The 26,113-nt window shown below is 40.1% G+C and overlaps 1 protein-coding gene across 1 annotated transcript in view; it reads left to right on the forward strand.

Moving 5' to 3' along the window:
• The window catches only part of CRYBB2 (crystallin beta B2), a 60,374-nt gene extending 34,506 nt beyond the window's left edge, over window positions 1-25,868 (forward strand). The window contains exons 4-6 of the mRNA XM_089684116.1: window positions 1,962-2,094; window positions 20,853-20,995; window positions 25,538-25,868. Of these exons, the coding sequence (XP_089540242.1) occupies window positions 1,962-2,094; window positions 20,853-20,995; window positions 25,538-25,706 (445 nt within the window). The 3' untranslated portion in view covers window positions 25,707-25,868. The remainder of the gene's footprint in view (window positions 1-1,961; window positions 2,095-20,852; window positions 20,996-25,537) is intronic.
• Window positions 25,869-26,113: the final 245 nt, after the last annotated feature.

Genomic DNA, 26,113 nt, shown 5'->3' on the forward strand with positions numbered 1-26,113 from the left:
AAGGAACCAGGAGTGCTGGTAGGGCACCCAAGAAGAGGAGGATTGGAGCTGCTCTGTGCAAAACCATTGTATAGAGCAGGTAAGTATGACATGTTTGTTATTTTAACAACTTCATTATCACATTTACCCCCTTCCTGCCGCAGCCAAATTTCATTGCTGTCACACTTTGAATGACAAGTACTCACCAATTACTGTACCCAAATTAATTTATAATCATTTTGTTCACACAGATAGAGCTTTCTTTTGGTGGTATTTGATCACCAACGGATTTTTTATTTTTTGCTAAATAAACGAAAAAAAGACCAATAATTTTGAAAAAGAAAATGTGTTTTTCTTTGTTTCTGTTATAAAATTTTGCAAATAAATAATCTTTCTTTATAAATTTATGCCAAAATGTATTCTGCTACATTTCTTTGGTAAAAATAACCCAAATCAGTGTTTATTATTTAGTATGTAGGAAAGTTATAGAATGTACAAACTATGGGATTTATATTTCAAAATGGATTAATCCTGGTGTACTGACTGCTTATCTCATGTCTTGAGGTCCAAAAAAGCCAGGACAGTACAAATATCCCCTCAAATCACCCCTTTTTGGAAAGTAGACAGTCTGAGGTAATCAGATAGAGGCATGGCAAGTTTGGCAGTTTATTTCTTTTTACATTCTGTCACCAGTGCAGTACAGTGTCCTCATATAACTGATATGGTGGTGATCAGGGATGCTGGTGACAGTATGTAAAAAGAAATGTAATAAATGTTTTTACATACTGTGGCCAGGACAGTATGGTGTTACCTTAGTAACACTGTACTACTCTGGGGAGGTGATCAGTATTTTTTTTTAAACACTATGATTACTTATAACAGTGATAATTACTCTATAAGTAACCATTTATATTTTTGTAATCATATGGTACAGAGGAGGGGTGCAAGGGCATTCACGGGGGCAGTTGGTGATGGAATATTCATGGAGTCGGTCCTCCACACTGTAATATAAAGGGGTACTATGATATAAATGGGACTGCACTGTAAAGGGGCACTGTATTGATTACAGTGCCCCTGTAATCCATCCATTGTGTAAAATTGCCATACTATCTGCTGTGATTGGTCACAGAATTCTCATGGTACTGGCAGCGGCCCAAAACACTGATCTGTCATCTGCTGTGCCCAGTGGCACCACAGCGCAGTCCATGGGGTGTGCACAATGCACATTCTTGGGAAGATGTAATTTGTCGTCCATCCAGAATGAGAGAGTTCCCACCTATTGTAATATGATGGCTGTGCGGGAAGCAGGAAAAAAAATCAAGAATGTACAGTCACTTTAAAAAAATCGAGGGTTTAAGGTAAAATGTGTGTTTTATTTCTGCCAAAAAAACATACTGTAAGGGCAGCACAGTGGCTAAGGGGTTAGCACTTCCACCTAGCAGCACTAGGGTCATTGGTTCAAATCCCAGCCATGGCACTACCTGACTAGAGTTTGCATGTTCTTTCTGTGCCTGTGTGGGTTTTCTTCGGGTGCTCCAGTTTTCTCCCACACTCCAATGACATGTTGGTAGGTTAATTGGATCCTGTCTAAATTAGCCCTAGTATGTGTATCTTTGAATGTGAGTTAGGAAGCTTAGATTGTATGCTCCTTGAGGGCAGGGACTGATGTGAATGTCAAACGAGGTTCAAGGGTAGGCTAAACCATCGGGACTCTTCTCTTCTTGAATGTGAGGTTTGCAAGGTAATGACTAATTTTGTACCCAAGATCAGCTCCAGCTTTGTTTCAATTAGATGAGGAGCAAAGCTTTAAGTCTTAGCCGAGTCTTCAGGGAAGACTAGGAAAATAACTTTTAGCTAGGTCTCTGTAGACATATACAACTAAATATTTCAGAATGGATATTAAATATTCAAAGGATTTCTTAAATTTTCTGGGCCTGGTTGGCACTACTATTCATAAATCTAATGTTGCTTCTATTCCACAGCTGGGTAGGATATGAACAACAAAACTGCAAGGGTGAACAATTTGTCTTTGAGAAGGGAGAATACCCTCGCTGGGACTCCTGGACTAACAGCAGAAGGAGCGACAGCATCTCCTCCCTGAGACCAATCAAAGTGGTAAGAACAAGACTATGCACATTTCTTAATATTATATATGGATTTCATGCAGAAATGACACTGCTTAAGGCTTCATGCACATGGACACATTTGCTGTGTAGTGTAAAAACGCTGCATATTTCTGGTGCCCAGGACATCCTGGAGCTGCATACAGTTGCCCATACGCATGAATGGGGGAAAGTAGCTGTACATCACTAGCATGGAGCATGCACACAGACATAATGTCCCAAAGTGTCCCACTTTGACACATCCAAGCAACTCACATTTTCAGATGCCAGGCAGTAATAACAGCCCACATCTTAAAGTACAGCTGTCATGGGAGAAACATGTAGGTTGCCATTGTATTTTCAATCATTTCCAAGCCACTGACCTCAAACAAGTAAGTAGCAAGTACAGTTAGAGGTTAGACAGATCTGTATACATATTTCAGGTCCATAATTCAGGATGATCAGAGATAGGTGGCAACTAGCAGATTTCAGAGCATTTTATAGCGACAGCCCCCATATTTCTTTGATTAGAGGTTTGCAGTTGGGCTTTGTTAGCCCTGAGTGTGAGTAAAATGCAATAGCTAGTTGGTTGCTTGTTTGTAAATGATTTCAGTAACCATTATGCTACTAGAAAGCACATTTTTGTGCCCACAGTCTAATAATAATGCATACCGCAGGGTCTAAATATAAAAAAATGTGTTGGACAAATTGTCTATCCCTCACAAGTTGATTTAAGTTGACCATCAGCTCTGTCTAGTAGCCATAATATGGTATTTTTTGTGAAATGCAACAGTAAAGAAAATACTGCATTATAGTCACTAGATGGAGCTGACAATAATAGGAAATTATGCAAAATGTGGTCAGATTTTTTGGGGGCTGCACAAATGCACAGAATTTTTTTTATAAATAGACTCTCAAGAGTCTATTGCTGATAGTTTTCAGTGTGGGTCTCCCAGTACTGAGAACCAATAAATATCAGCAGATTCCTCTAACAATAAAATATCTTCTAGCAATTAACTCTCCCTTACATGGACACATAGTAACTAATGTTAACCATAGCACTTAATTCAATATTAATTATGTAAATAACAATACTAATACCAACATACCAAAAATATAGCTGGGTTTCAATGTTTAGTACAAGAAAATGAAACTAATTCCTAATCCTCCTTAGCAATTGTAAACTCTACATACCTTTTTATATGTCTAGTTAGTCAAGTTGAAAAAATATACATCTAGTCCATCTAGATCAACCAATAAAAAAATAAAATATGGAAAACCTTCATATACAGAACCCTATACCCGTAGTTGATCTAGAGGAAGGCAAAAATACTCAATATAAGCATGACCTAATTTTCCTCAAGGGGGAAAATAATTGCTTCCTGATTCTCCAGGGGGCATTCAAATATTCAGTGGATCAACTACCTTGGTGTTATTTCCTGTAAATGGTAATATTCAGTTATATTTGTGCATTTAGGAATGTATCCAGCTCTTTTTTAAAACAAGATACTAAGCCAGCTGGAGCTAGTTCTTGAAGGAGTCTATTCCTGTGAAGAAGCCTTTCCATTTTGGGAAGTTGAACCTCTTTTCCACCAGACATAACAAATGGTCCCTAGTCCCTTGTAAAAACCTGAAAGTGAATAACATCACACCAAATTTACTAAATGGGTCACTTATGTATTCATAAATGTTGATCCTGTCCCCTCTCCCCATCTCAAGAAAGAATACATTCAGTTCATCTAATCTTTCCTCATAGCTGAGATCCTCCATGCCTCTTATCAGTTTGGTTGTCCTTCACCACACTTTCTCCAGTTCTTCAATATCCTTTTTATGAATTGGTGCCCAAAACTGAACTGCATATCCAGATGAGGTATTACTAATGATTTGTTCAGGAGCAAAACGTTGTCTCTCTCTCTCTCACTGAAATATGTGCCTCTTAATACAAGAACATTTTAGAAATTGCAGCTTAGCATTGCATGCTATTTTTGATCATCCAGAACACCCAGATCCTTCTCTACTATTGATTCCCCCAGCTCTTCTCCTCCTAATATGTATGATGCATGCATGCTTTTAGCCGCCAGGTGCATAATTTTTCATTTATCAAAATTAAACTTTGTTTGCCACAAAAATGCCCAATTACATAGTACATTAAAATTGACTTGTAAATTGGAAACATCCCATAACAATTTTATTCCACTGCATAGCTTAGTGTCATCTGCAAAGACTGAATTGTACTTTTAATCCCAGACCCTATATTGTTTCTAAATAGGTGAAAAAGTATTGGCATACAAAACTAAAAACCTTTTACTTCACATATCATATTCACTTTTATATTTGGATTACTAAGAAGTTAACAAATAACTTTCAGACTGTTTTTTTTTTCATAAAAAAAATTGACAAATAGCTTTCTGTTATTGTCAAGGCCAGTAGCAATGTTATAGCTGCAGTAACTCATAAACAGAAACCATTTCTCATTATTCCAAAGCTGTATACTGCTATCAGCAAAGGGTTGTTCTTTGCACATTAATTAAACAGTGTATGGGCATATTCAATGAGAATGCACAACATACAATGAAATCTATCCAAAAAAGCCAGTTAGCAATTTTTTTTTTAGTTTTGGATGCTGTCTATAATTCAAGTAGAAGTTTTCACCTCACTTCCTACCATTCTGTGATCACTGTGCTCCGTATAGGACATAGGCAGCAATTACATTTCTGTGTAATATGTAACCTTTTCTCACTCCACTAAATAATCTTTTAGGCACCATTTATATTTGTGCATTGCATTTAACATATTCACCATGACATATGTTGTGTTAGGGCAGGCCATTCAATGCTGCAAAACACACTGAAAAAAGTGCATGCATTATTTTTAGCAGCTCAAATACATGCATCACAATGTATTATTGTGCAGTATGATGCACTCTAATACAGCTACATTAGGAAGGTGTACATAGAATAGTGTTGGTGCAACATAATTGTCTTTGGTTAGTCCATAGTCCCACCTAAGAGGAAAGAAAGAAGGGTGGTGGGGGGGGCTGAAAGAAACCCACTGCTGAGTCCAGCAGAGGATCCTTAGGGGCTCCAGAACAGTGCACACTTCAAGGCTGGCCTTACAGAGTGGAGCAGAAGCAGATCTCCAAATAGACATGTAAAGAGAAAGGTGGAGGAGGTGCCACTGAGTGTAGACTTTAAAACACTTTATAACAAATTAGCTAACATATGCACTCACATTTTCGGAGACATACATAGGCACATCTGTGACATATGACTATCTTCCGCGGCGGGTGTGGACATACTGTGGATGTGAATCATGCAGAAGCTGGATCCAGAGAAGACTTTTAGATTGCAAGAGCTGGATCCAAGGCAGGCTGTGGTATGGAGCAGGGCCAGATGAGCTTCGCAGGATGCGGTGGAACACCGGTGGACTGCAGCATTCCTCGTGACCATGTGACCAAAAGTGACACAACAATGTTCAGAGCATGCACACCAGTTGCGGGGGCGCACTCTTTTCTCAAGATTGACATACATTCAAATGTGACGAAGTTTGAACACATTTGAATGTATGGCAAGGTTGACAAAGGAGCGTCCCCGCAGCTGGAGCGCATGCTCCGAAACGTTGTTGTGTCACTTCCGGTCACGTTGGAATGCTACAGTCCATCTGCGTTCCACTGCATCTTGCGGAGCTCATCTGGCCCTGCTCCATGCCCCAGCCTGACTTGGACTCAGCTCTTGCAATCTAAAAGCCTGCTCTGGATCCAGCTTCTGCATGATTCACATCCGCCGCATGTCCACACCCGCCCCGGAAGATAGGCATATGTCACAGATGTGCCTATGTATGTATCCCAAAATGTGAGTGCATCTTCAGCTAATTTGTAATAAAGTGTTTTACAGTCTCAACCTTTTCAACACTGAAGAAAATGACTATAACTACAACTCATGATAAATTAGTGAGATGGTCAATGGGAAGAATTCTCCTTACACTTGTAGTCATTGGGAAGAATTACTTACATTTACATAGTCTTACATTTACATAATTGGTCTGGCTGAAAAAAGACAAAAGTCCATCCTGTTCAACCATTAAAAAAAAAAAAGTTATAATCCTATACTCAGTTGATCCAGAGGAATGCAAAAAAAACCCAGCAAAGCCTGATCCAATTTGCTCCTGCAGGGAAAAAAATTCCTTCCTGATCCGCCGAGAGGCAATCGGATATTCCCTGGATCAGCTTTACCTATAAATGTTAGTATCCAGTTATATTCTGTGTATTTAAGAAAGAAACCAGGCTTTTTAAAGCAATCCACTTAGCTGGCAAGAACCAACTCTTGAGGGAATCTATTCCACATTTTCACAACTCTCACTGTTCAGAAACCTTTCCATGTTTGGAGATTACATTTCTTTTCCTCCAGACACAAAGAGTGCCCCCTTGTCCTCTGTGATGACCTCAGGGTGAATAACTCTACACCGAGTTCACTATATGAACCACTGATGTAAAATATACATGTTGATCATATCCCCTCTCAATCTCCTTTCCTCAAGAGAGAATAAATTCAGTTCCTCTAATCTTTTCTCATAGCTGAGCTCCTCCATGCCTCTTATCAGTTTGGTTGCCCTTCTCTGTACTTTCTTCAGTTCCCCAATGTTCTTTTTGTGAATTGGTGCCCAAAACTGAACTGCATATTCCAGATGCGGTATTACTAATGATATGTACAGGGGAAAAATGATAACTCTCTCTCTCTGGAGTCTATACCTCTTTTAATACAAGAGAGGATTTTGTTCCCTTTAGAAACTGCAGCTTTGGCATTGCAAGCCATTATTAAGCTTGTGATCTACCAGAACTCCCAGATCCTTCTCCACCATTGATTCCCCCAGTTGTACCCCCCCTAGTATGTATGATGCATGTATATTCTTAGCCCCCAAGTGCATAACCGTTCATTTATCAACATTAAACCTCATTTGCCACATAGTTGCCCAATTAAACAGAGCATTGAGATCGACTTGTAAGTTGAAGACATCCTGTAAGGACATTATTCCACTGCACAGCTTGGTGTCATCTGCAAATACAGAAATGGTATTTTTAATCCCAGACCCTATATGGTTTATAAATATATTAAAAAGTAAGGGTCCCAACACTGAACCTTGGGGTACACCACTGACAACCCTAGACCATTCAGAGTATGAATCATTAACCACTACTCTTTGAATACAATCTTTTAGCCAGTTTTCTATCCATTTACATACAAATTTTCCAAGCCTGTAGACTTTACCTTACACATTAGCCATGTGTGGGGAACTGTGTCAAACGCTTTTGCAAAATCCAAGTATACCACGTCCACCGCCATCCCTCTGTCCAAGGTTTTGCTCACCTCCTCATAAAAAGAGATCAGATTTGTTTGCCAATGTCTTTCATGAATCCATGCTGTCTGTTGCTTAAAATATTTTTTTCCAGCAAGAACACATCTATGTGATCTTTTATTAAACTCTCCAGTATCTTCCCAACTACAGAAGTTAAACTAACAGGTCTATAATTACTTTGTAAAGATTTTAACCCCTTTTTAAATCTTTAAGCACCACTTTGGCCTTACACCAATCCAGTGGTACTATGCCAGCCATTAAAGAATCCCTAAAAATTAGAAACAATGGCTTTGAAATGACATAGCTCAGTTCTTTAAGGACTCATGGGTGTATGCCATCCAGTCCAGGTGCTTTATTCATCTTTAATCTGGCTAAATATTTTTGAATCATATCAATTGTGAGCCAATGTGGATCATCTGGAGCTGTGTCAATACCATGCCCATTATAGACAAGAGCTCCCCCATGCACCTTTGTATACACAGAGCTGAAAAAGGTATTTAATAAATTTGCCTTCTCTTTGTCCCCAGTCACCCACTCTAGATTATTTTGTAAAGGGCCTACATGCATGGAGCGGACCTTTTTACTATTAATATATTTGAAGAATTTTTGGGGTTGGTCCTGCTATCTTTTGCAATCTGTCATTTGTTTTCTATTTTTGTGGTCTTTGTTTCCTTTTTGCATATTCTGTTATATTCTTCGTAATGTTTATACAATGATAGCGTTCCTTCATTTTTATATTTAATAAAAGCTCTTTTCTTATTATCTATAGCTTTTTTAACTTTGGCTGTAAGCCACATAGATTTGATTTTTATCCTTTTAAACTTGTTGCCCATGGGAATATATTTTGCAGTGTGTTCACATACAGTCTTTTTGAAGAACTCCCATTTCTGTGTTGTGTTCATTGATGCCAATATTCCCTCCCAGTCTAAGTCTTGTAGAGCAGCTCTTAGCCTTAGAAAAATTAGCTCTCTTAAAATTGAGCATTTTTATTTTTCCCATGTGTGCTTGCTGTTTACAGCTAACAATAAAGTTCCTTAGCTATAGACAAAAAGTTCAATGGTGTCAATCGGAACTTATCCGAGAGGCAGAAATTGCTCATTGCTCAAGGGACCCCTAGCAACCTTTGAAAGAACCCTAGCATTCCATGGTACCCTGGTTGAGAAACCCTGGCCTAGGTGATTGGAAGCGGAGGTTGTTCCCCACCCGCCCTCCTTCCCCATAGTCTTCTGGGACACGTGACAGGTCCCAGAAGACTACGGGACCATTCACAAAGCTTTTGTAGCTGCTGACTTTTATTTTTTAAAATTTTGACTGGAACTCCGATTTAAGACCTTCATAGTTGAATATTGTTCTTCCCAAAGGGGACTAAATGCAGCACTCTTTTATTAACCATCTGCTAAAGTGCAAAGCCAATATTAGAACAACATTACATTCATCTAGACCATTGACTCTTGTTTGTAGTGCACTACACAGAAACTATTGTTCAAGTCTGAATATTGTGTTTCGTTGTCACAGGATGCACACTTCCCTATTGTCCAGATGAGTTTATTGTTGAGAGCTTTTACAACCAGCTGAATATTATGTTCACAGTGTTTGTTATTTTCTAGCAGTGCTGTCTACATCCACTTATGTTTTGAAGGTCTCCCTGTAAGTGGATAGACACCTTAATTAAGAACCTTGTTCTCATATCATTGTTTTAACTTGGGTCCTTAACCATTTTGCCTCGCACACATGTTCCCCCCATGTTAGTTTTAAAAAAAATTGTGTTACTGCACATACAAATACACATTTTATTTTGTAATTTGTCCCTTTTAAAATGACAGTAAAATTATGATTCTGGTACAAAGCATTGCACGTTTTTTTTACAAATCAAGTAAAGTGTTTGTTTTTTTTCAATCTTGTGCTTTATGAACAAAGCAAACAAAAATAAAAAAAAGTTTAAAGTGGAGTTCCACTCAAAAGCGGAAGCTCCACTTATTTGCCTACTCCCTATCTGCACTGCCATTTTTGACACATTTTGGGGGGAGTGGATATCTGTTTTTGACAGGTATCGCTTCCACTTCCTGCTCAGTTTGCCTTGTCGAAGTGAGCCAGAATTTCGGCCTCCTCTTTCCTCCTGCAGTCTCAAGGGAACTTTGACAGGTCCCAGAAGACTGCCGGACCAATCAGGAGGCTCAGCATGACTCGTGTATGCGCAGTGGGCACCAGGCTGTGAAGCCGAAGGATGTCACAGCCTGGTGCACACAGATGAGATGTCGGTGCCGTGGAAGAGAGAAGGGATGGAGCAGGAGAGTACATCGCTGGACCCTGGAACAGGTAAGTGTGTGTTTATTAAAAGTCAGCAGCTACAGTTTTTGTAGCTGCTGACTTTTAATAAACACAAAAATGGCTGGAACTCTGCTTTAAACATTATTAGTGAATAAAATAGAAATTAACAAAAAAAATCAGCAGGAAAATAATAATTGAATGAAGAAAGAGTGTAAGGAGTTAATTAGGGCTGATTAAAGTAAATCAAAGGTTAATAAGGTTTTATTCACAGGAACATTTTATAAAAAACAAAAAAAACAACTTTTTTTTTACTTGGCAGGTTGCTTAACTTCTTGCCGACCGCGCATAGCCGAATGACGGCTTCACCGCGGCCGGCCAGTTCTGAGTGGACGTCATATGACGTCCTCCCAGAACGCGCTCTCCTGCGCGCCCCAGGGGGCGCGCACCCGGCGATCTCCGTGATCGCTGTGTCCTACGGACACAGCTGATCACGTGATGTGGTGAAAGGCCGATCCCACCGGCCTTTTACCACGTGATCAGCGGTGTCCAATGACACGCTGATCACAGGGAAATGCAAGTGCCGGTTCTCGGCTGCACTTTCCTCACGCTGTCAGATCGTGAGGAAAGTACTGCCGAGAACCGGCAGTTGTCAGAGCGGGGATCGGCACCGATCATCAGGGCACTGATGATCAGTGCCCTGATGATCGGTGCCGAGCAGTGACACCCGCAAGTTCCGCCCAGCAGTGCGCCCACTAGCCCCGCCCACCCGTTCCCAGCAGTGCCCCCACCTGTGCCCAGCAGTGCCCCCACCTGTGCCCAGCAGTGCCCCCACCTGTGCCACTCTGCAGTGCCACCTACCTGTGCCCAGAAGTGCCACCTACATGTGCCCAGCAGTGCCACCCACCTGTGCCCACCCACCAGTGCCACCCACCTGTGCCCACCAGTGCCACCCACCTGTGCCCACCCACCAGTGCTGCCCACCAGTGCCACCCACCAGTGCAGCCCAGCAGTGCTGCCAGTCAGTGCCACCAGTCAGTGCCCAGGGGTTGTGCCAGTCAGTGCCGCCAGTCAGTGCCCAGAAGTGATGCCAGTCAGTGCCGTCTATCAGTACCCATCATCAGTGTCACCTATCAGTGCCGCCTATCAGTGCTGCATATCAGTGCCGCCTATCCGTGACCCCTAATTAGTGCTGTCTATCAGTGCCGCCTATCCGTGCCACCTCATTAGTACTGCCTATCAGTGCCCTTTAGTGCTGCCTATCAGTGCCCATCAGTGCCGCCTATCAGTGCCCATCAGTGCCGCCTCATCAACGCAAATCAGTGAAGGAGAAAAAATACCTGTTTGAAAAATTTTATAAAAGAAACAAATAAACTTTTTTTTTTTTCTCCAATTTTTTGCACTTTTTTTAATTTATAGCGCAAAATGTAAAGCGCCCAGTGGCGATTAAATACCACCAAAAGAAAGCTCTATTTGTGAGAAAAAAATGATCAAAATTTCATATGGGTACAATGTTGCATGACCGCGCAATTGTCAATCAAAGTGCGGCAGCGCTGAAAGCTGAAAATTGGCCTGGTAAGGAAGAGGGTATAAGTGCCTGGTAGGCAAGTGGTTAAAGCAGAATTCCAGCTGAAAAAAATAAATAAAAGTCAACAGCTACAAAAACTGTAGCTGCTGACTTTTAAAATACAGACACCTGTCCCTCAATCCAGCGGTGTCCTCACCACTGCTGGTTTCACTGGCCGTCTTCTCTCCCTGGTGCCGGCATCTTTAGTGTGGGCACCCGGCTGTGACACTTTGCGGATTCACAGCCGGGTGCCTACTGTGCATGTGTGACAAGCGCTGTGCTTTGTGAATGGTCCCGTAGTCTTCTGGGACCTGTCACGTTCCCCAGAAGACTATGGGGAGGGAGGGGGGAGGACAACTTCTGCTTCCTATTACCTAGGCAATCGCAGTGGAAGTGGGAGTGGGTACCTATCAAATTCAGGTGCCCGCGCCCCAAAGGTGCCAATCTGTAATGAGGAGCGGGGGACAAAGCATTAAAGCGGAACTTCCCCTGTTGGGTGGAACTCCGCTTTAAACTGACTTCATCTGCAGATCGAAGTTCATCATGAATAAACAGAAAGATACAAAATGAAACATTGTTTCTTTGCTTGTTTCTGTATTCACTATTGCTAAATGTTGTTGATAAACATTGCCAGGCTGCTTTTTTTTTGGCAGCTCCAGACCTTTCTCTGTGTACTGGGCAATGCTGCTTTGAATAATTAGAGCTGAATTACAAAGTACTGGGACAGGGGAGGTGCTCCCTACAGAAGGACCGGATTAAAGGGTAACTTACCTTTTGTAGATAACAAGGATCCAAAAAAAGATCAATTATAATATATATATATATATATACTGTAATAGATTATAAAATTATATACAATTTCTGCACAAGCCATGTTGTAATTTGTGATTGTAAATGTTCAGGGTTTTTATCTTTAAAATAACAAATATTTCATACTTACCTGCACTGTGCAATGGTTTTTCACAGAGCAGCCCAAATCCTACTCTTCTCGGGTCCCCTGTCGGTGCTCCTGGCCCTTCCCCCTTGCTATGGGGGCACTCATGCAGACTCCCTCCTGAGCCCCATTCTGTGTGTCTATTGACAGACACACAGAGCTGGCTCAGCCCTACCCCCTCTCTCTCTCCTCACTGACTGTGATTGACAGCAGCAGGAGCCAATGGCACCCACTACTGCCTTTCTGTCCAATGAGAGTGTGAGAGTGGAGAGAGCTGCTCCTCTCTTGCACATTGCTGGATTGAGATTGGGCTCAGGTAAGTATGAGGGGGCTGGGGCAGAGCTGCATTAAAAGGATTTTTTATCTAATGCAAAGAAAAAACCTTCTGCCTTTAGAACCACTTTAATGATTTTAAAAATGATCTTTCCTTTTCAATCTGCAGCCGCTGTATATTTCTGTTGAATTCAATGCAATATGGCAACCTGAAGGTGTTCTGTACATTGTTGGTGCACTGAATGTCCCAATAAATGTATTTTCTGCTTGTGTGATTGGCTCGCTGATTTTCCAAAAAGTCTGCTTTAAGATACAAGTCAGATTTTTGGCACCCTAAGGGATAGACATTTCACCCAACTTGTAACAATGCATGATCTCTCCAGTGATGTCTTCAGTGCAGAGGAGAGGAACCTGCAGAGCCTGGGCGATGATGTCATCCATAAGCTTACTATGTGCTGGGACTCGATCATGTGACTGGACAGAATAGGTAAGTATACGCATCTTTCCTTTTACAGGATAGATAGAATAGGCTTAGAATTTAGCTTAGTTAGGTTTTGACCGGAATTACACTTTAATGCTTACCATAATTAACACTGTCTGTACTGTGCTGGCAGATCTCAATATCAGTTCTAAACCATATTTAAACCCTATATGTCTTAGCAAGAGCTAGATATAGAAGCAGGGCTTCTGCATTGTAAATTATTAAGGGGAAGCTCAGAGGGGCAGATTTACTAAAATTGGTGCACTCAGAATCTGGTGCAGCTGTGCATGGCGGCCAATCAGCTTTTACCTTCAGCTTGTTCAGTTAAGCTTTGACAATAAAACCTGAAAGCTGATTGGTTTCTATGCAAAACTGCATCAGATTTTGCACTCTCCAGTTTTAGTAAATAACCCCCCGTGTGTCCTTCTTTGTCAGTGGGGACAGATTGAGTTTCCGCTCTTTTCTAATTGCTCAGAGTTGCTTGAAATCTGCCTAATGCCTGCACCAAATGCCTAAAAAGGTAAGAAATACAGTCATGGCCGAAATTGTTGGCACCCTTGATATTTTTCCTGAAAATCAAGTATTTCACACAAAAAAGGTATTGCATTAACACATGTTTTGCTATACACATGTTTATTCCCTTTGTATGTATTGGAACAAATATAAAACAGAGGCAGAAAAGCAAATATGACATAATGTCACACAAAACCCCAAAAATGGGCTGGACAAAAGTATTGGCACCCTTAACTTAATATTTGGTTGCACACCCTTTGGAAAACATAACTGAAATCAGTCGCTTCCTATAACCATCAATAAGCTTCTGACACCTCTCACCCGGAATTTTGGACCACTCTTCCTTTGCAAACAGCTCCAGGTCTCTCTTATTGGAAGGACACCTTTTCCCAACAGCAATTTTAAGATCTCTCCACAGGTGTTCAATGGGATTTAGATCTGGGCTCATTGCTGGCCACTTCAGAACTCTCCAGCGCTTCTTTGCCATCCATTTCTGAGTGCTTTTTGACGTATGTTTGGGGTCATTGTCCTGCTGGAAGACCCAGGATCTTGGACGCAAACCCAGCTTTCTGACACTGGGCCCTACAGTGCGACCCAAAATCCTTTGGTAATCCTCAGATTTCATGATGCCTTGCACACAGTCAAGGCACCCAGTGCCAGAGGCAGCAAAACAACCCCAAAACATCATTGAACCTCCACCATATTTTACCGTAGGTACTGTGTTTTGTTCTTTGTAGGCCTCATTCCGTTTTCGGTAAACAGTAGAATGATGTGCTTTACCGAAAAGCTCTATCTTGGTCTCATCTGTCCACAAGACGTTTTCCCAGAAGGCTTTTGGCTTACTCAAGTACATTTTGGCAAACTGTAGTCTTGCTTTTTTATGTCTCTGTGTCAGCAGTGGGGTCCTCCTGGGTCTCCTGCCATAGCGTTTCATTTCATTTAAATGTCGACGGATAGTTCGCGCTGACACTGATGCTCCCTGAGCCTGCAGGACAGCTTGAATGTCTTTGGAACATGTTTGGGGCTGCTTATCCACCATCCGGACTATTCTGCGTTGCAATCTTTCATCAATTTTCCTCATCCGTCCACGACCAGGGAGATTAGCTACAGTGCCATGGGTTGCAAACTTCTTGATAATGTTGCGCACTGTGGACAAAGGCAAATCTAGTTCTCTGGAGATGGACTTGTAACCTTGAGATTGTTGATATTTTGCCACAATTTTGGTTCTCAGGTCCTCAGACAGTTCTCGTCTCCTCTTTCTGTTGTCCATGCTTAGTGTGGCACAGACAGACACACAATGCAAAGGTTAAGTGAACGTCTCTCCTTTTTATCTGCTTTCAGGTGTGATTTCTATATTGCCCACACCTGTTACTTGCCCCAGGTGAGTTTACAGGAGCATCACATGCTTGTAACATTCTTATTTATCCGCAGTTGTGAAAGGGTGCCAATACTTTTGTCCAGCCCATTTTTGGAGGTTTGTGTGACATTATGTCGAATTTGCTTTCTTTCCTCCCTTTTTTTGTTTTGTCCCAATACACACAAAGGGAATAAACATGTGTATAGCAAAACATGTGTTAATGCAATACGTTTCGTGAGAAATACATGATTTCCTGGAGAAATATCAAGGGTGCCAACAATTTCGGCCATGACTGTATTTGTTTTATTATTTTTAGGTATGCTATGTACATACAGTAGGTACACATAACAAACGTATAGTGGGGTTTTATGGCATTTGACTATAAAAGTGGTATACACTTTAAAAGGTTAAACAACCAAAAATAAATATTGCCTAAACATTCTTAAATATAAAAATAAAATATATGGCACATCTTATCATAATGTAAAAAGTATTGCCACAAAGGTTAGTATAACTTATGGCCATCTAAAAGAAAAAGGCTAAGCAAAAGCTGATCGAATTTTTCTAACATGAGACTAATGGGCAGGTTGTCACAAGAACATAGTGAAAGCTGTATTCAACAGAATATGAAAAGTGGTGATGCCCTAATACATATGCATGAAGGTGCAATTTTACACAGTCTCCATCCTTTTTAGATGTAAGTCCTTATGAAACAACATTTAGTAATGTGAGTACTGTGAATCTATTACCATTTATTTAAAATGAAATACTTGTTTTCACCTTTTTTATTCTTTGTTACATCTCAGTGCTGCTGGTCTTCTGCAGCCTCTTTCTAGCAATGCCCTATCTACAAGCATGCATTTCTCAGGGTAGGTTTCCTGGTTTTGATGATAGTCAACCATTCCCATGTAATGTGTTCTTGAATGGGTTCATGTAGGAAAAGTGTACAATACAGTGACAATACAGAAGACCATTTTGGGGACAAAGACGTAGCATTGTCACCCTATAACAGTAGGTCCCTGAGCAAGGACCTTAATGGCAGGATCAACAGGTATTATTTTAAAGAAAGCTTCATATGAGATTTTAATGATTGGGTTTATATTCTTTATTGAGTAGTAGCAGTACATTCTGTTACAGGAAGCATCAATATTCAAAGATATCATTGACCAATCAAGGTCTTACAGAGAAATATTAAATAACTGTATGATGTTTGAACTGTATAGAGCCTTCTGATTCCTCCTTAGCTGCAACTGCACTCACTTTTTTTTATTCCTGTGCCTGGTATTACCTCCATGTGTCCAGAATTGACAGAGATAGAGAGTTAAAATAAACTATAACTATAAGAAGAACAAATACCTAAAATACAAAGCTTTGCTGCTGCCTACAGGCTGAACACAAAACAACAGCAAAAAAGCCAAAACAATATTCCTCCATCCATGCTTTTCAGATGATTGGATGCAGCAACTTTTTGGCCATCAATTTCTACTATGTAAGCTATGCAAACAGCTATTTTAGGCCATATTAAAATAAAATTATCAGAAGGGCTGAACCATTTACTTTTCCTGGAGAACAAGTTCCTTCAAGCTCATTTATGTGCTGGTCATCGTATGCATCTGGTAATGATATTTCTAGAGAATGGTAAGATCGGAACATTTAATGATAACATAGACCCAGTACTGTATCATGAAGGGTTGAAGTTGCAGGTAATTTTGACCCTAATCCTCTGTGATGTCTCCTGTCAAGAGGAGTGGAGGAGTTGATGCTAGATGTACAGGAGGAGTCTTCAGGATTGTTGCTAGTTACATCACTCCCTTACTATCTCTGTGCAACAAGCAGTAATTGGTTAGCTGATCTAAAGGCTGTTGGGTGTCTTAGCAGTACAGCCAGATCCTTCCATCAAACCGGGAGTAGATTTATTGCCTTCAAGGTTTTTGGTACAGCCCTCCCAGCTAGCGCTCTGAAAATAACCTTTTGTTCCCATGGCTCTAAAAAAAATCTCAAAATATCTTATCAACTAAAATGGACAATACAGGTGAAGTAGTTTAACCACCAACTTGTCTACCAAGGTAATGCTTATAGGTGTCTTGGTAGTCAAGGGATTAAAATCATCTCTTGGCTGTTTTGTTCAGGAGGCTCTGAGCTCTTAAGCAAAATAAATCTAGGCAGCTGTAGCGTATACCAATCATTTTTACAGGTGGATGTGTATTATATTGTGTTTGTGTGCACTAAAATTCATTTTAGTGTATTTTGTACTGAAAATATAGGCTTGATGAATAGTTGCAACATACAAAAATGCAACTCTTATTTTGTTCTACAAGCGTCTGCTTTCAGAAAACATATAATTGTTTGGGGGTTTTATAATGCAGATTTTACATTTGCGCATTACAAACAACAAACGATTCTCAGCACACTTACCAGCTATCCTGCAGAAAAACTAAATTAACCCCGTCTAACAGTATATGTCAATGACAGAGGGTTTAGTTGCAGTCATTTGCAAATATATGTGAAACCCACAGTGCCTAGTCAAGGCTCTTCTGTATACTGTAGTCCTAACTCTATAGTTTTGAGAGTCTTCAAGCTGTAGCACACATAGCAGTAAATACATTAAGGGCTCCTTAAAAGTGCAGGGACACATTGGACACCCAGCAAAGGCACAAGGGCAGCTGAAAACATCAAATGTGTCCCCACACACAATTCAGCCAAAAAGATGTGCAGATAAGTGGCAGCCACCCCAATCTATAACTTGCCTTTTACAGTAAGGTGTACATTGAAGGGGCTTAGCACATTACAAAAAAAAAAAAAAAAATTCCCATCACACTTATCAGCTAGCCTGCAAAAAAAACAAAACAAATTAACCCTGTCTAACAGTACATGTCCACAACAGAGGGTTTAGTTGCACACATTTGCAAATACAGAGGTTGGACAAAATTATGGCACCACCAGATAAAGGAACAAAATAGTTACCTGATATGGTTACCTGGTATGGTGTTGGGCATTTAAGACAACCTGTATTCTCCTGAGAATTGACAAATGTAACTCTTGGATGGTGGATAGTAGAATTTGATACCACTCTTCATTCAAAAATTGTTCCAGTTCTTGCAGAGATGCTGGTGGTGGAAATCAAGCCCGAACCTTGTTCTCCAAAACTGACCATAGTGGCTCTATGACATTGAGGTCTGGTGACTGTGGTGCCCAGAGAAGGTGTGAGACTTCGTCTGCATGCTCCTCAAGCCACGATTTTACAACAGATGTGAGTCTTGTAAATGGTACTGCCTTCAGGAAACAATGTCTGCACCATGGGGAACACATGGTATGAATGTTTTGCTTATGCAGTTCCCTCCGTACAGTTTTTGTGGCTTTGGAAGACTGAGATTGATCTCTTCAGTCACGTTTGCAGCAGTTGTTTCCTTTTTCTGGGTTACAATCCTGTGCAATGTTTTTTTGTCTCCTTTGGCCAGTTGACCATATTGATTGCACTTATGTTTATTAGACAATGTTTTCCTGGAAACTGTATATACCATCATAACCTTTGATGCTGTACCTCACGGCACCGCACATAAATTGGCAACTTCAGTCGCAGAGGCACCAGCTAATCAGGCACAAACAATTTGCCCTCTTTGACACTCAGTAAGCTCTGAGTCTTCCCACCTGTTAGCTAGGTGTCTCATCACACAGTGAAAGCAAAAGAATGTTACATCACTTCTGCTTTCAACTCAAAACATGTCATCACTTTCACACCTACAAATCATGTAGTGTTTCCATAGTTTTGTCTAACCCTTCTATATGTGATAGCCACAGTGCCTCTTCAAGGCTCCTCTGTACACTGTGGTCCTAACTCTACATTTTACATTTGTGCAGAAAATTTAAAAAATGCTTTGGTAGAGAAGTGCTTGAGTCAAAATTTAAAGGTGTTTGCATTAGGGTTATAGAGTAATTGTGTGCAGGAGCACTAACACTTATGTGTTAATGTAAAACATCAATATGGTATTGCTACTAGACTATCCCTTTGAGAACTTGCTTGCTTTGGCAGTAAAAAGGGGGAAAGGGATTAGAATTTATTCTAAGATCTTAGGCTAAAAGTAAATTTTTTGCACTGTTGCCCTACACTGGTTAGTTATAGCCACAGAACTAGCCTCTGTTTGTGCTACCGATCCTTGATTTAGTCAAATTCTCTGTTATGATCTGTCATAGTATTTTCACAATTGGCACCATCAGGTGCAACAAAGAAAAGTTGCTGGCAGGGCCCATTAAAATTTTAGCAGGAACCCGGGGAAGTTCCGGCACCTCCAGCACTGAATGTATGCTATGAAAAAGGATGCTGGGGTGTTTTGGAGGGTCTATTGATGCTGGCTGCTGGGAGATTTATTGTTGTTGAGGGGATCTATTGTTGCTAGTGGGTCTTATGTTGCTGGGGAGTCAATTTTTTCTGAGAGAGATCAACTGTTAAGGGAGTTGTCTATTGTTTCTAGCTGTTGAAGGGTCTATTGAAGCTAGCGGGGTGTCCGTTGTTCCTGGGGGTATATTTTGTTGTTCAGCCGATCTATTTTACCTCTTTTCTCGTTATCATGATCAAATTCCATACAAATTACTTAACACCACAAAATTATATTTGGTTCTGTATTCTCTAAAAGGGGCGGTTCTGGAAGATAGATAGGGGGTATAACCATAGGATGGTGCTCAGAGGTGGGTAGGGGGCAGAGACAAGGGGTGAGTACCTGCACCTATTCTCTGAGAAAAAAGCACTGAGCATTGGTCCATTATACCTAGAGTCTATTAGCAGAAGAATTAGGCATTACATAACCTAAGTGACCTTCACAGGAAACAAAAAAGTCACATCTTCCCTAACAATAACAAAAATTTAGAACAATAAAGTTTCAATCAGGGGCAGACTGACCATTCAAGCACTGCTTGAGGGCCTGGGGTCAGTAGGGGGCCCCATGAAATGCCCCTGTTACCTTTTTTATAGGCTTTTTTGAGTGTGGGCAAGGACACAGGGGCCCCATGATCCCTATTGCCTGGGGGCCCCATGAGTTGTCAGTCCACCCCTGGTTTCAATGTTTTTGTTGTGTCTGCAAATAGTTACACAAAGACACTCATTGTGTTGCTTCTTCCTCCATCTGTGTGAGCTCTTCTGTAAAGCTGACTGCAAGAAGGTGATATCAAGCCGAATTAAAGCATAAATTCTCCTTCTGAAAAAAAACCCCTAAATTTTATTTTGTTTTCCTAAGGAGCCTGCATAGCATTGTGTTGAGAGCTAGAAGCCTTCAGCTGCAATGGTTGACAGTACTTGTAGGCATTCAATCACAGGAAACTGTGAACTAATGATGTGGCTGTGTGGGCAGAGCCCCATGTGGCCGTGCTGTTTTCAAACTGTGACAGTGGGGAGTGGATCAGGAGGGGCTGCAGATGCTGGAACATGAAACATGTTCTACCCTAAAAATGGTTAACATGTTCCAAAGGTGAGCTTATCCTTAATGGTACTTATGCTGCTTACATAAAAATACAAAAAAAACAAAAAACATTTTAGGATGTAATAATAACACCGCTGCATTAAATTGTGCCTTTTAAATATGCCAGGATTTCAACTTTAAGCCACTGGATGAGGAAAGGAGGAGGGTGTTTGTTGTTTCAAAGTCCCAAAGCATTTAGTCCTTCAAAGCTGTGATAACTTATAAATTGATTCGGCCATGGCTGTAAAACCTACTCTATCATTCACTTTGTTAATTTGGATTAAGGCCAGACAACGCAGTTAAGTTCTGCTATATATTTTGTATTCATTAATAGTAATGTGTATTGGATTCCTGGTGAATTTCAACTAATGGATCTCAGCCTGGATACACACATTTCAAGCATTCTGATCAACATTTACAGTATTGTCCACACAAACATAATGACGTTTTTTTCATACATATACTGTAGACGTTCATCTACATTCATCTAAAAAACTTTTTAAAAGACTGTGATATGTTTCCAAACATACTGTGGGTGAATTTGTTTTATAATGACATTGATTTCTCTGTGTTTTACAGGATAGTCAGGAACATAAGATTGTCCTTTATGAAAACCCAAACTTTACCGGGAAGAAGATTGAAATAATTGATGATGATGTCCCAAGTTTTCATGCTCACGGCTATCAGGAAAAAGTATCTTCAGTGAGAGTACAAAGTGGAACGTGAGTACTTGTGATCAACCACTGACAGCATTTATTGATGAGTTCAATAAGAATGGCTGTACTGCTCACTGATACCGACCTGATTTACGCTGGCCATACATTAGACAATTTTCAAACTCAATTTCCTTTAGCTTCAACTTCAACTATGTAGTGCAAAGGCCTGTCTGACTGCATACAAAATAAAATTGTTTAGGTTTGACATCATAATATATGTTTTTGGTAAATCTAAAGGAGAATTGTATAATGTATGGCCAGCCTTCACTGTACAGACTGCTCTTCCTTAACACACAAAGATAAATGAGGCCAGTTGCAATCATTTGATGCACTCATACAGAGATTCAAACTGAAGTTTTTTTTTTTGTTCAATGAAAGCAATTCAGAACAGAAGGGAAATATCTGATCCTCGCAGCTGTTTAAATGCTACAGTCAACATATGTCACACATTAGGCCTTGGGGAACATCTGAATATTACAGATAAGTCTTTAGCTCTTGGTGGCTGGAAGGAGGGCAGGAAAGAGCATAAAGCAGAACAAATCGTGTTCTCTGTACCCATTTAAAATAATTGGTGAAACTGAATAATGGCAACGGAAAGAATTAGAATTAAGATGTTATATAATAAATATTTGTATCATTGTCAAAGACTGTGAGACATTACACTTGCTGCTGCGACTTTTAAATTATGTACCCTCAGCTGCCAAGGCAGTAATAAAGCTTTCACCTATGGCCTGTAAGTACTTTACTCACATCATGATATCATCCATGCAGCCAATTCCAATCATCACATCTTTATCCTCTGTAGTAAATAGCTTATCTTCACGTGGCCAAGCTCTCTTTTGCACAGTAAGGACGTAAGACTTAAAGAGACCCTGTCATTCGACCATTCAATTAAAAAAAAATCTTCAGATAAGATTCTATGTGCAAATGTATTTGCATGGGTTTTACCTGTAAACACCCCTCTTGGGTAGACATCCAAAAGCACTGAGACTCCTGCTGGGCACTGTCATTTTTGATTTGATGTCAGCAGCCCTAGCAGACTCAGAGCCATCACTGAAGTGGCACTCTATAGTATTCCCCTTTGCTACCTCCAGCATCTACCTAAACATTTATATAAGGAGTGAAGATAAGGGTGGAGGACAGGAGATCTAACCCTAACCCCCAGACAATGAGAGGGCTATGATGTGCAAGGGGGAGTAGACTGTGCAAGTGATCTTTTTTTTTTCTAGCAAGTTTATAGGCACAAAGCAAAGAAATGTATAAAAGGTGTATGTGGAAAGGAAAAACGACGCAAGCAAGCATTTAAAATACTCAATGTTTCTGTCTTTTACAGGCAATAGTTTTTGAAGTTGGTGACTGAGGTTTTTTTTAGTCTTATACCTTAGCTTAAGATAATTGATCCATTTTATGCATGGACACTGGATAGACACTAGCTTTTGAAGTTGACAAATACATGTCCTTAGAGAACAAAAGGCTAGTATAGACAATGAGAACAATGAGCCAAGTATTCAAGGCTTCAATTGTCATAAACATCTCTCTACAAGGCACTAGCTGGCTGTGGAAAAAATATGTTCTTTCTATTCATTACCAAGTTTAAAGTAATGTTATGTGAGCATCTCTTATTCAGTAATACATTAAGACTCCAAACAGAACCAATTGCTCATAGAAAGAACTTACTATAGAGATTATGGACCAGTTTCTATAATGAGCCTGGGATTGTTGGTACATAAAATCTTGAACTTATTAGCAACAGACGTCAAACATATATAGATGGCTGGTAACTTCCAAACTGGTTTCATGCCTTTGCTGGCATTTGTCTGGCTTAGATTAGAATTGACTCCTTAGGCATTATGCTAATTGATTCATCATCTCTATAATAAATTCTTTGTATGATGTATGAAGTGATTTTCTCATATTTGTTTATGAAAAAAAAAAAACAAACAAAAAAAGTTTCCAAGCCTGTTTTTTTCTCACCTAAGCCTGCTGCTATGCCCCATGTTGGTGCTTCTTCCGGTTGTAGAAACCGGTAATTCAGCACTGCAGTCTGTGCCCTTACCTAAGATCCTCTCTTGAGCTTGAGATGGCCCTGCTGCTGGGCAGCCAATAGGAAGTGCCCACGTCACTCAGGCACAATGTGGACATCTGAAGAAGGACCTTACTCCTCTTTGCATCAGAAGATAAAACATGTGCATCATGTAACTGTAGCTTTAGTAAGTATTTGTGGATTGTAGATTTGGATTTTTATAAAATAGCTTCATTGATTAGCTAAACAAGGTGGGGGAATGGTTTGTATGTGTGGACAGGGAGTTCATGAGTGGCCACCAAAACATCACAGAATTAAATATCATGTATCCATAGTTTTTAAAAAATAGGGTTTCTGGAAAATTACACTTCCTAATGTAACCATATGTCCTAATTTCAATTTCTGGAAAATAATACCTACATCTGTATGGTTATAATAGGAAGGATATAAACTTCTGTCAAGTTACTGTCTGTGTTCTTGTTTGGAAGAAATGTCCCCATTTTCTGTCCTGTCACAATAATCTCTTGGACAGTAAATAAGGGCAAATTTCCCTCAAATGAGACAACTGAAAACACCAGAGTGGAGAAGGTCTAACCCTTCAATACTCAATGCAAGTCTGAACCAAGTGGCTCCAGTTTAATTTGGGTTCTACCCACAGTAATGTTTTCTTCCTTCTAGATTAAATAGAGTCATCCATATAAAATAAATCTAAGCTTGTTAGATAGGATTTGTCTAGTGACTGCATTTTCATACATTTGGCAGCTTTGTTCTTGCTGGGTGAAGTCAGTAATATGTCAAATCAACCCATTGGTTTTTTTTTGGGGGGGGTGTTAGGAGATTGTTTGTGTTTTTATTCTGCTTACTATTTGATTCCAATGTTGCCCATGTGTCTTGACATTTTTATTTATCAGTTTCATTATTTTGCATGCATGTGCTGATCTCTGGTTAATCTCTGCAGTAGATGACACTACTACAGTGATTGCCATGGTCTTCCTGGTCCCATACCGAGCAGCTGTCCTGCTGCATAGTAACTTCAGGGGGTCATGAAATTCGGCACAGCACCATTCACAGAACACCTTGCATTTTTCTCAATTAATGCAAGGCATTCTCTGATTGTATGGCATGAAGATCATTATGTCACCACCCTGACTCTCAACCTTGAACATACTAGGTAAGCCTGTAGGACTTGTGTACTTAGCATGTCTTAAAATGCCTTCACACTGCAAATGTTCCCATGTACTTCTTTACAGGAATTTGTTGTCACTTTGACAGCTGAGAACCTGGTCTGTGTTCAAGAGCTACTTACAGTGGCTGTTCTTTAATGATCACTGTAACAGGTTGCAACAATGGTTTTTTCATAGACTGATAACTTTTTAAAGATATTGTAAGTATTTGTTGCTACGTCCAGATAACAGGCTTTCCTGTTTTAAAAAATTTACTGTAGAAAGCTGTAGTTATTTTTCTAGCAACAAAAATCAAATGTATTTACCGTATATATAACACTAACAAGCCCCAATCCCCTTCTTTCTGCTAGTTTTTCAATTGAGTTCTATACATTTTTTAACCACATGCACTCTAATTTTTCATTTTTTGTCTGTATAAAAAAATACACAAAAGTATAAAAAGCCTTTATTTCTGCAAATAACCTCCCCATGCTTTGTTTGAAAGCTATCATTAGTTAAACAAAAATGTGTTGTTTTTTTTTACTTTTATAAAAGTAAATAATTCTCTGAAGACAATGCCACTAAAACAAAGCCTTACTAGCTCAAAAAGCAAACTGCATGTTTCTTCTCCCCTGTTCTTTCTTCTCTTTCCTCCTTCTTGCCTCATTCCTCACTGTATTTTTTCCCTTTTGCTCTTAACAGTAATTCCCCCTAGAACCACTTTAGATAGAGGAAACTAAGGTAATAAAGCTACAAATATGCAACTATATAACTTGTCTGCAACCAGATGGAATACACATTGGTTTAAATCCCTGGTGCCCAACCTGTGGCCCTTTGGTATATGATGTGTGGCCCTCAGACTTCAGCAGCCTGTAGTGGGAACAGGGTAATAGCATTGATCTGCCTCATGTAACATGTTCCCAGTTCCGTATTGTATTCTGCAGCATATCCCCAGCCAAAATATAGCATGTTCACATTCTCTGACCCTCATTTCCTCTATTAGGTCTGCAGTTTCTGACAGTATTCTCAAGCGTTACATATATTTAAAACTATGTGTGGCCTATTGGTGATGTCAGGAGACACATTTGAGGCCCCCTCTAGCACATACGTTGACAACCACTGGTTTATATCCTTAATAACCAGGCAAATATTGTCACATTATTGTGTGTTTACTTGTTTTGTATTGTACAGCTGTTACAAATGTGTTTTCCCAATGAAAATGGATGCTATCTGGACACTGTACTCTCTGATCGTAAATAAAGAATTAAAAAAAAAAAAAACAAGCTGCTAAACCAAGTCCTGTCTTAAACAGTGTTTTTGTGTACATTTACACGTTATTAATGTGGTACTGTTTGCTTGCAGGTGGGTTGGCTATCAATACCCAGGTTACAGAGGATACCAGTACCTGTTTGAGAAGGGGGATTATAAGGACAGCTCAGATTTTGGCGCCCAGCACCCCCAGATCCAGTCTGTGAGGCGCATCCGTGATATGCAGTGGCACCAGAGGGGAACCTTCCACCCTACCAACTAAAAGAAACACTTCCTCTCTCTCTCGTGCCACTGCAGAGAAAGAGATACTGAAAAGGCTTTTACGTGATCTGCTGCTGTTTTTCCTGCGGCATGGTTATCCCGCATGCCACTGTGTGACTAAACCTGCTAAAGCAATTTAATAAAAGCTTTGAGTTTAAAACTCCTGGTGACTTCCTGCACTTTCTATTTAAAATAATAATGACCTTATAAAAACATTTATCTAATAGATACAACAATACCAAGCTCTATCTATACAATGCTGGGTAGGGTCCATTTATGTTGATGCTTGTAGATTTGATGTGCTGAGGTGCATTGTGGTACCGATGCCCATTCATATATATATACACGTTTCCCACAAGTGTCCATGCACCAAAAGCCAAACCTTACCCTCTTTTCCCCAATACACCA

This window comes from Staurois parvus, unplaced genomic scaffold, assembly GCF_062004578.1.
Source record: "Staurois parvus isolate SC_StPar_1 unplaced genomic scaffold, SC_StPar_1.0 ptg000336l, whole genome shotgun sequence".
Classification (NCBI taxonomy): Eukaryota; Metazoa; Chordata; class Amphibia; order Anura; family Ranidae; genus Staurois; species Staurois parvus.